The sequence below is a fragment of the Plasmodium berghei genome, assembly GCF_900002375.2.
Source record: "Plasmodium berghei ANKA genome assembly, chromosome: 13".
NCBI classification, from domain to species: domain Eukaryota; phylum Apicomplexa; class Aconoidasida; order Haemosporida; family Plasmodiidae; genus Plasmodium; species Plasmodium berghei.
This window is the reverse complement of record NC_036171.2, coordinates 671108-682956: the sequence shown is the minus strand read 5'-3', so window position 1 is coordinate 682956 and position 11849 is coordinate 671108. Positions and strand designations below refer to the sequence as shown.

General features: G+C 21.7%; 5 protein-coding genes across 5 annotated transcripts; 2 read left to right on the top strand and 3 right to left on the bottom strand.

The window, feature by feature from the left end:
• Nucleotides 1–598: 598 nt before the first annotated feature.
• On the top strand, nucleotides 599–2238 carry PBANKA_1316200 (syntaxin-6, putative; the record flags this gene model as incomplete). The annotated part of the gene is made up of 8 exons (XM_034566748.1): nucleotides 599–639; nucleotides 766–840; nucleotides 1030–1234; nucleotides 1346–1387; nucleotides 1588–1694; nucleotides 1787–1824; nucleotides 1926–1979; nucleotides 2162–2238. The coding sequence occupies 8 exons, from the start codon at nucleotides 599–601 to the stop codon at nucleotides 2236–2238; spliced, it is 639 nt and encodes a 212-aa protein (XP_034423314.1).
• A 763-nt stretch (nucleotides 2239–3001) lies between these two features.
• Nucleotides 3002–5281, bottom strand: PBANKA_1316100 (conserved Plasmodium protein, unknown function; the record flags this gene model as incomplete). Its single annotated transcript, XM_034566747.1, has 1 exon — nucleotides 3002–5281. The coding sequence occupies one exon, from the start codon at nucleotides 5279–5281 to the stop codon at nucleotides 3002–3004; it is 2280 nt and encodes a 759-aa protein (XP_034423313.1).
• Nucleotides 5282–6814: 1533 nt separating this feature from the next.
• On the top strand, nucleotides 6815–7876 carry PBANKA_1316000 (DER1-like protein, putative; the record flags this gene model as incomplete). Its single annotated transcript, XM_034566746.1, has 1 exon — nucleotides 6815–7876. One exon carries the CDS (start codon nucleotides 6815–6817, stop codon nucleotides 7874–7876), a length of 1062 nt encoding a protein of 353 aa, XP_034423312.1.
• A 483-nt stretch (nucleotides 7877–8359) lies between these two features.
• PBANKA_1315900 (aminomethyltransferase, putative) lies at nucleotides 8360–9937 on the bottom strand (the record flags this gene model as incomplete). Its single annotated transcript, XM_034566745.1, has 1 exon — nucleotides 8360–9937. One exon carries the CDS (start codon nucleotides 9935–9937, stop codon nucleotides 8360–8362), a length of 1578 nt encoding a protein of 525 aa, XP_034423311.1.
• A 768-nt stretch (nucleotides 9938–10705) lies between these two features.
• Nucleotides 10706–11725, bottom strand: PBANKA_1315800 (leucine-rich repeat protein; the record flags this gene model as incomplete). Its single annotated transcript, XM_034566744.1, has 1 exon — nucleotides 10706–11725. One exon carries the CDS (start codon nucleotides 11723–11725, stop codon nucleotides 10706–10708), a length of 1020 nt encoding a protein of 339 aa, XP_034423310.1.
• Nucleotides 11726–11849: the final 124 nt, after the last annotated feature.

Sequence of the window (11849 nt, the reverse complement as noted above, 5' to 3'; positions counted from 1 at the left end):
CAAAATTTTGAAAAGTATGAAATAAACATCTGCATATAATTATGAGATCCTTTATTTGTCACATCAATGTGTACACACATGTGCATATATATCTTGAACATAAATATAACGAATAGAGACAACTGTTTACTTGCACATAAACTTATGTGCAAATACTAATATTCATTATAGACAAAAATAAATTAAAACACTCTTTTTATTTAGCAGAACTTGATAAAAGGAGGAGGGTGATTATTTTGTATGGATACATATATGCTTCTACATAATTTCTATAAAAAATACCAAAATATTAATTTAGAGATTTTATAATTTTTATATTTTGCATTGTCAATTTGCTATATGATTTATTACAATCTTCTAATGCAAATTTTCTTTTTTAATTTATGAACAAACCTAGAATATATATACAAAATTTTACAGCGCAACTTGTTTCCTAAGTATATATTCATTTTAGTATAATTATCAACATTGTAGTATATATATATCTCACTGCTATGTGAATGTTTTACTTGATGTTCAGTTATTTTGTATAAAATATATATTAATCAGTTTAATGATAAATCAAGTAATAATAAATAATAATATATAAAGGATAAACATGAAAACAGAAAGTAATGATCCATTTTATGAAGCAGAACGGTATGGAAACTAAATCAACATGTGCTGATATTTATTTTCTTTTTTATATAGCTCCATCTTAAACAATTTTTCAGAAATATATTAAAATGTTCACGTATACAAACATAATATTTAATATTTTTGTAGGGAAGTCAATATTTCTGTAAAAAAATTACAGCACATGTATAGCAACTGGAACTCTTTGCCTAATAAAAATTCAATGTAATTTTGTGTTTTTTATGCTTCAAAATTATCTGATTATATATTAAATATAAGAATTATGCTGTATATTTTATTACTAACACTCGCTAGTTATGTTTTGTTATGATATATTTCTCATTTTAATACGCATATAAACTGTAAAAAGGAAAAATATACATATTTAAAATACATTTGCCATATTATTTTTAGTCTAGCAAAAGAAAAGTATTACTTAATGAAAGATGAAATAAAATACTTAAATAAAGATGTTGATGACTTAGAGAATTCGATTGATGTTGTTAAAAAAAACACACATAAATTTAATATTAGCAACGAAGAAATAGAAAATAGAACAAAATCGTTAAAAATTATTCGCGCCATTCTAAATGATGTTGCATCGGATTTAACAAATACGGTTGGGATGATATAAATATGTCCCCTATCCATACACATATATATATAACTGATGAACACCAATTTGAACAATATATTTTATATAATAAATTCTTATTATATATTTTTGTAGGTCTTGAACCCTAATATCTATATGATGGATGACTATAACAACGTAATTTATATTAATAATTATATAAATTAAAATAAATAAATCTAGATTTATTCTTGACAAAATTGTGTAACGTTATTTCACGAAATATTATCAATATACAAAATGGACGAATGCATTATATCGATAACTTATATATCGTTATATTTATCTATATACGTGTTATTCATTCATTTTCGTATTTATTTACTTAAATATATTAGATTGCAATTAACAAACAGAACGATGACTTAGAAGAGTTAGCAGAATCGGCGGAAAGATTACATAATGCCGCCATTACAATAAATACAGAATTAAAAGACCAACAACGGTATTTGTTTTTAAAAACGTTAACAAATATATTATATTTCAATTTTGTTATATTTATAATTATATTTTATTATATTACTTTTATTAATATAGGCTGCTTGATGAACTAGAAAACGAAATGGATAATTCAAGTGAATAAATAAACAAAAATAAAATGCTTAATATTTTATGCGGTACATCAATATTTTCTTTTGGTTCTCATGAAACACAATTTCATTGCTTTTTTTTGTAGATGAAAAAATGAATTTTGTCACAAAAAATATATCCGATTATTTGCAAACAAATAGTTAGAAACCACAAAAAAAATAAAAATACATATAAAGAGAAAGCGCTTGTAGATATAATATTATCATGTAAAATGTTCTAGTGTGTATTTTGAGAAAATAATAATTGAGCACATTGAATGGAATAATACTAATCAGAATTTATATTTTTTTTAATATTTTTTTCTATATTTTTTTCTTCCAGATCCAAAAATTATATCATTAATACTTTACCTAACCGGAATATCTTTTTTTTTGTTATTTGTCCTAGTGGTTACATAATTTTCTTCTTTATCATAAGATAACAAGAGAAAAAAGCAGCATTAATAAAAAAAAATAATTTTTAAATATGCATACCAAAATATAAATATTATTGTATTAATGTTCCCATAAATATGCTAGGTTGCTTGTATCTGCGAAATTTCTTTTATTATTATTATTTTTTTGTTTTTGATATTTCTGAAACTTTGATTTTTTACATTTTAACTAATATTATTAAGTAATTTGTACATATAGAGTTGATAAAAAAATTACGCAAAAATGTTCATTATATAATAAAAATAAAAGAAATAATTACGTAACAAAATGGGAATATATATTCCCTACAAATATTACTTTTATAAAACATTTAACATATCTATGAACTTTTCATTAGTATATATATATGCATATATAGATATATATAACAATAAACAAAACGAAAAAGCTGATAATATTATTATCAAGCGTAGATATGTATATATGCATAACGTCAGAGCATCTTGTGCATAATTTTCTATTATCGTGCACACCTTTTTAATATGGATTATGATGTACACATAAAAGGGTGTGCTTAATGACTAATTTATTAGACCAAAAATCGCGAAATATTAACAATTGCATGCATATTACTAGCTCCAGCATGCATCAAAAATTTTAGTGTATATGCTTGACAAACTCACAATAACTTTAAATATCCTATATTTATTTTTGAAAATATGGGCAATAAAGAAAGAATAATGATACACACATTTATCTATATGAGTGTACGCTTTCAAATTTAAGATTATTTATGATGCTGATCCCAATTTAAATTACCGTTTTTATATAATCCCTTATAACTATTATTGTTATTTTTATTATTATTTGCAAAGCCATAACCGGAAGAACCTGCATATTCGTTTTTCTTTAAATTTTTGCTAAAAGCATTTGAAGAATTGTTTTTATTTGTTTTTGTATAATTATTATTTAAAAATACATAACTTTTTTTATTTCGTGACATGTAATTTTCTAAACCATTAAAACCAAGAAGCGGCTCATTGTTAATATTATCACCTTTGTTGTTATTATAATAACCTGAGTTTTTTTCTTTTTTATTATTATCATATTTTTTATTGTCATTATAAATTTTTTTTTTATTATAATTATAGTTTGTATTTTTATCGTAAGTGTTATTTTTCATTTTATTGTCATGCCTATTAGTATTACTGTTATTGTTATATAAATTTCTACGCGTGTTTTTATACCCATTCACATTATTGTTATTTTCATTATTCCAATCGTTATCACCATAATTATTATTATCATTATATGCACGTTTTTTCCTTTTATTATTAGAATTAAAATTATTGTTATTTTCATGATGATAATTATCAAAGCCCCTTTTTCCTTTATATAATTGTGCGTTATCATTGTGAATATATTTATTATACTCAGTATCATATTCATCATTACCAATTTCACTTTCATCATACTCCTCACTAACATATTTTATTCGTGATATATTGATATTTCTGTTATTCTTAAAACGTTTTTTGTTTTTATTTTTATAAATGCCATTGTTCATTTCATCTTTGTCATTAGCCAAATCTTCATTATCATCTATATATCTAACTATGTTGCTCTTATTATTATAATCATCATTATTATTATTATGTCGTTTCATACTATTTTTATTAGCATAAATTTGATTTTGGCAATTATTACTGTCATAATCTGGTGATGGAAACCTTATCATCAAATTGTTATTATTATTATTTGCCATATTTTTAAAGGAATCTTTTATTTCCCATATATTACGAGAATTCCTAAAATAAACATAATTTGCATAATCAAACTTCCTGCTAAACTCTTTCCTAAACATATAGCTTTCTTGGGCAAACATATATGGAGGGCTACCACAAATATAATGATCATTTGACATACATTTTAAACAAGATATTATATTATTAGGATATTTAAAATTTTTAGCATCATATAACGATTTTAATATATTAGGCCTAAAATAATTATATTGAACTCGCGTATTATGGCATGGATATCCTATTATATGCTTATCACATATAAAACAGTAATTGTTTTCACATTTATGACTAACTGTAGAACACTTTTCCATATTATGTGAACCACAATTGTGGCACATAGACCCTTTTTCTCGATGAAGTTCCGATAAAAAAAATAAATGAAAAAAAAAATTTTCGCAATCAATATCTGGAAATTTTATTAGCCAATTATTTATTTTTTTTCCGAATTCAGAAATTATATTATTTAATTTAAAAGGTTCCAAAGTATTTTCATAAATAGTATTATTAGTATATTTTATAGCATCACATTTTTCATCATTTCCTTCGTTTTCTATGGTCTCATTTTTACCATTATTACAATCATTTGATGAGTTAATTGCTTTGGTAATTGAATTATCATTATATTGTGTAATTTTATCATTTTCCTTTATGTTATTCCCTTCATTATACTGTACATTTTTCGAACCCTTATCCTTATTTGCCTCATTTTCTTTACCCGAATTTATTTTATCTATTGAAGTATCATTTTCAATAAGCATATCTATAAAATTTGTATCGTCGATTTCATTTTCATCAAATATGTTTTTATCACAATAGTATCTGTTATTTAATTCGTTTGGCTTATTTCTTTTAAATTTCTCTCTAGATGAATATGCAATTACTTCATCGATTTTATCTTTTTTTAATGTAATTTTTACATTTTTAAAATGAAGTTGTTCAATAAATGCATCTTCAGAAATACCAGGAAAATCGATTATAATATCATCTTCTTTAAAGCATTTAAAAATAAATTTTTGAATTTTTTTTCTTATATTTTGATATTCATTAATTTGATTATCATTTATTTCGCCTATTGTGTCTAAATTGCCAACCTTACAAATTTCATTTATTTCATATGATATTAAATCAAAACTATCAGCATCGATATAATCAATTTTGTCATTCTTATATTTTGCTCGTTTTGCGATTTCATCTTGGTTTTTGTTGTCATTTAAGCAAACGTTTTCATCTGGATCTATATTAATTGTAAAAAGGTTATCCATTAAATTATATTATTACAATCATATATATATTATATGGTGTTTATGCCGACGAATTTTGTAAATTATGTTTTTCCATTTATTCAAATTTTATCTATGATTTGTTTCTTGGATTTTTTATGCTTCCTCTTTTCATTAATTTAATTATGTTCAATCAAAAAAAAACTTCATATCTATACATATTCATATATATATGTATGTAACGTAAATGGCCTTTGCAGTTACATACATATATATAAAATAGGTATATAACTGCTATATATATAAAATTAACAAAAACAATAAAAATTAAAATTTCCTTTTATCTTAGTTTAAAATAACAAAACAAAAAATCGTTAACAAAATGAAATAATTATCGTATTGAAGAAATTCCGTAAATTCAATACATATATAAAACTTTTATGGGAAAAGAATGCCTTATTCTGATTCCTTTTATGAAATATAAAACAAATAAACTTAAAATTTTCATGGATTATTTCGAAATTAATTAAAACTTTTGCTAAACATTTATTTACGAAGGATTAATATTTTAAAAAATAATATATATATAATAATAATAATAAATTAATTAAAATAAAGGGAATAAATAAAACATTATGTGTATTTTGCTAAAAGATAAAGATATTATATTTTATAAAAATTTAATATGCATAGCATTTTTATTTTTTTTGATATGGGAAGTGTGGAAATGAAAAAACACAGAAATTATATGGCATATTATATTTTTATTTTTTTTTACATATATATTTAATTAAATAAATATACTATTAATTTGTAAATAAATTATAAGAACAGCAAAATAAAATTGATAACCTCTTTTTTTATAAATATTTATATTTTTCATAGTACTTGATTTGCTTTAACCATATAACTAAAAATAAATTACATAATAAAGATAAGCTCAAAATAGTTACTTGATGCATGAAAGATATAATGAAAAAAAGAAAAGATATATTACAAAATAAACCCAATATATAAATAAGTATTTAAATATAAACAGAATATGAGAAGTTTATATTTGTATGAACATAAATGCTTATGTTATATTCATAGTTATGTATAAAGATATATATTACAGAAAATCCTTATAAATTTTCAAGAACGATAAGCTTTAAAGTGAAAACAAATAAAACCCAATAAAAAAAACACACACACGAATCTAATATATATATAATAATGATTGCTAATCAATAAGTAAAATGAAGTAAACATATTATGTATTTATTTTACTTTTTTAATGATAATAAAGATTGGTAATTCTAAAAAGGCTGATGGATAATAGTAGGCATATTAAAAAGGAAAAGGAAACGTGCTTTTAAGATTAACGCAACAAAAAATATATATAAATGACATAGAAGTGTTGAGAGTGTGCTCATTTTTTGTAAATATATTTAAATAAATGAAAAGCAAGTGTTATAAGTGATTATTATAAATAAAAGAAACAAAATATAGAGATCTCCATACGTTTTTTCGCATATATATGCAAACTCAAATATAGGCATAACAAAATTATAAGCATGAAGTTTACATAAAAATATGAAAATGTATATTTTTTATTACGTGTTATTATTTTTTATATACATAATTGGAATAAAAGATGTTCGCGTTGAATGCAGAAAAAAATATCATATAAAAAAAATACTCAAGGGGTTTACAAATAAGTTAATATATAATGAAATTAGGGGAAAAAATTCAAACAGTATAAACAGTGTAATTTATAAAAGAAATATTCTTTTCCATATAAGAATCCCAAAAAAAACACTTCAAGGACGCAATTTATTTAGCAATGATATACGAAATAAAAAAATCAATGAATTTCTGCAAAAAAAAAAAAATTCATGTTACCTACACATAAATAGTAATGTTAATGAAATTAAAAAAAAAAGAGATAGAATCCTAAAAAATGTATTTATAAATGCTAAACTATTACAAGAATATTTTAATAATTTTAAATCATCATTACTTTATAAATATAAAAATACAAAAATTATAACAAAATTGTTTTTATCAACATCTTTTCTAGTTATGATACTTAATGTATTTGGTTTAAGACCTGAAGATATTGCATTACACGCTAAGAGAATTATAAGAGCCTTTGAATTTTATAGAATTATAACTTCTGCTTTGTTTTATGGTGACATTTCATTATATGTATTAACAAATATTTATATGCTTTATTTACAAAGCCAAGAGCTAGAAAAATCAGTAGGATCATCAGAAACACTTGCTTTTTATTTATCACAAATTACGATATTATCTGCTATATGCTCGTATATAAAAAAGCCATTTTATTCAACAGCGTTGTTGAAATCTTTATTATTTACAAACTGTATGCTAAACCCATATAACAAATCGAACTTAATATTTGGTATAAATATATACAATATGTATTTGCCTTATTTATCAATTGTTATTGATATTTTACATGCTCAAGATTTTAAAGCTTCCTTATCTGGAATATTGGGTATAATAAGTGGATATATTTATTATATTTCAAATATTTATTTATTGGAAAAATGTAATAAAAAGTTTTTTAAAATTCCCCAAATATTAAGGAATTACCTTGATTCATTCAATACTGATGAATTTGTTTTTTAAGTGTATATTATTATTTTTTATGAATCCAAATTATCGAAAGGGATATTTAATTGATAATGCATAGAATTCCTAACTATGGGGCAATTACATATCCACAAAAAAATAATAACAAATAAAATAGCAATGCAGTAAATTATTTCAAAGTTATAATTGCATATAATCACAAATATATTATTACATGCGTATACAACATAAATGTTTATATATATGTATGTAATGTTTACGAAATGCAAAAGATAATCCCTTATTTGATACATAAAAATGATAATTATTTTTAGTTGCCTTTAATTTTTTTTTTTATTTTTGTATTTTAACATAAGTTATATTTTTTTTTATTATATTTATATTTTTTTTGTATATAATCATATATTAAATACATTTTTTTATCAAAATGTCACATTTTCCTTTTATTTGTAGCATTTTCAATGTCTGCATAATTATGTTTTCAGCATAATAGTAGCAGTATAATTTTTAGTATTGTTCTTAGAAATGTATAAGCGAAATTCTTTGGCATGTGTCACTGGATCTGCTTTTCATATATATTTTTGAAGAATGATGATACACATTATTTTTTATATGCGCTATCTTTTTATTTATTAAAAAACATAAACCCATTACATTGTTATAAAAGTATATATATCCAATTTTAATCATATTATTCGCTTGGTCGCTATCTATATCGTCATTTTGAATAATTACATCGTGCTTATGCTTGTAGTTAATGACCTTTTTGTTGTTCTGCATGATATTTTGGAGTAAAAAAAATGACGACTTAAATAAATGATTATTATTAATATGTTGAATATATTTGTAATGAGAGAAATCTTTGTATATATGTTTATCTAAATTGTGTTGGTTATCCATAAGCATATCATAATAATTATAATTAATACAAAGTGATAGTTTATATTTATTTATAAGCAATTTGTTTCTAGTTCTATTTATTACTTCTTGTCCTATATAACAACCTTTATCTTTTGATATATAATTCTGTTTATCATAGTTTATATCAAAAGGAGATAAGTCTTTAAAGGTAAACATATCTCTACTATTTATTGGTTTTAAACTATTCAAATTATTGCTATTGTTGTAATTGATATTGTTAGTCGAATTTATACCATCATCACTAATAATTTTGTTACCATTAAAAAAAGTATAATAATCATATAAATTTTCAATAACTCCTAAATTGAGTTTAAAGAAATCATATAACAAAGTATTTGTAAGTTTTACTTTTTCTTCCTTTTCAAATTTGTTCAGTAAATCAGATGTTTCATTTTTAAAGCTGTAAGTGTTTTTAATGTTGTTATTGTTGTGCGTATGTATTCCTTTACAGCTTGCTAAAGTTTTATCATTTTTTGTATTACATTTAATATATTCATTGATAAAATTTGTCTCTTTATCTATTATATCATAAATTCTATAACCCAATAAATCATGCCTTTGATCTTTAGAAAAGAAAAATGCGCCTTCATTATTAGATATATCTAAGAGATCGTTACAAGTATTTAGAAAATCTTCATAATCTTCATTATAATTTTTGCTATTTTGCTTATTAGAATTATTTGTATTATTATAGCAAATTTTCTGACTCAATAATGATATACATGGTAAGAGCTGATAAACAGCAATATTATTCATCTCTTTAAAATCGACATCACATGATAACTTTCTCTTTTCTAATATATTTAATAATGTGTTCAATGTGTTTGCATTGCAATCAATATAAAATGTAGGAAATATATTTTGATCATAAATATATTTTATATTATATATGATACAATCAAATAATATTTTCCCATTATTTGATAAAAATAATGAAGGCAAGCCAGTTATCAATTTTTTATGCTTTGTATTAGAGTTGCTAATTTGGTATTTTCCATCTTCAATTTTATTAAATAATATATTTTTAGGCAAAATTTTATTTATAATAAAATCCTTTTCATTTATTATTTTATTTAAATCATTCGTAGTTAAACTTTGAAGGAATTTAAAGGAAGCTTCTCCTGAAACTTGAATAAGCTTCCTATTTTTTAACTGGCAAAGAAAGTGTGTACTCATTGGATTATTAATTATAGTATGCCTAACTATATTTGTATCTTTTATAAAAAATGTGTATAACCTTTGGCACTACTATTTTTAGTGTTTACCCTTTTGGAAAGCAGCATTATTACAGCTTTGCATAAAAGTAATCAATTTTTTATAAATTTTTCCACGAATTCAACTGAAAAAAACATCATGTTAGTATAAAAACTGTGGAAGAAAATTTTAACTTAATAATTATGTAATTCATATAAGTATAAACTACATAATAATTAAAAAATATAAAATTATAATAATTAAAAAATTTATAAATTTTGAAAAACGTCAAACGATTTAAGGTTATATAGCTTTTGCTGTATGCGATATGCATATAAGAAACAATTGCGTATTAGTCTTTGAATATATACATATATTTATATATGTAACTATTGTAATATAAACAAAAGGAAATTAACAAAATGATCGTGAAAAAATATAAAAATTATATGTTAAATACAAAAAAAAAATTCAAATAATATAATGTTAAATATACAAAGCATACAAATAGCTTCCATTTTTTAAATAATATTAAAAAAATACAAAAAAAACTTAAGAGAATAAAATCTGTATGTTTAAAATAAATATAATATAATTTATTACAAAAATTTATCTATTTTTTTTGTGAATCCCACAACTATTAGTATTATTATATATATATGAAATATGTTGTATCCATACGCAAATGTACATTTAAAATACAAAGATTTTATTTTTCTACATTTATGTACTACTACATATTCATATTATTTATTTTTGTTGTTTTATATTTTTATAATTGTTTTTTTTTGATTTATTATGAAAGTTATTTTTTTTAACTTTAAAAAAGTTTTTTGTTTTCATATTCCTGTTATTACCCTTTTTATTTGTATTAGAGTTGGCATAATTTTCGGTGGAAGATAAATTATGTGAAGTATTAAATGGGAATGTAACAAATTTTTTATCATAGGGAATTGGTACAGAATTAATAGTAATTAAATTTCTAGATTTTTTAATAAAATTATTCAATAATTCTATATTCATATTTTTAAAAAAGGGATTGTCTGAAATGACTATACTTTTGATATTGTTTAGTTCATTTATATAATTTAAAAAATCCGATTCCATAATATAATTATTTTGTAAATATAATTGCTTTAAAGCAGCCATGTAAATTATATCTTTATCAATATTTATTAATTTATTCGAATTTAATCTTAGTTCTTGCAGGTTTGAAAAGTGAGAACCAAAGCAAAATTGTCTAATTTTATTAAATGATAAAGATATTTTTTTTAAGTTTATCATTTCTTTTGCGGGTTTTGTAAATATTTCAATATTATTATTTTTTAAAATCAATGTTTCCAAACTTTGTAAATTTGATAAATTTGGAACTTTTTCAATTTCATTATAAGCTAATATTAACGTTTTTAGATTTTTTAATTGGCATATATTGTCTATTAATTTTATCTTATTATTTGACAAATTTAAAAATAATAAGTTATTTATATTATTTAAATAATTTATATTATCAATTAAATTTTCTTGTAATACTATATGATATAAATTTAAATTCATTTCAATCATTGACAAATCTTTTATTTTATTTTGGCTTAAATCGATTTTATTTAAATTTTTCATCTGATATAATTCTTCACATTCTTCTATACCTTTATTCTTTAAAATAAGTTCTTTGCAATTTGATATATTTCCATCCTTAATTAGGGAAGATATTTTAACAATAGTTAACTTTTTGATGATTTCCCTGTCCTTCGCGTCACTAGCTTTTTCCATTTTAGTAAATAATATATGCATATTATTTTTGTTATAAATCTAAATTTACTTGTATCTACCATCCAATTATAATGACAAATTAATTTGAATGTCGATTAAAGAATAAAAAACTATCTACATGGAG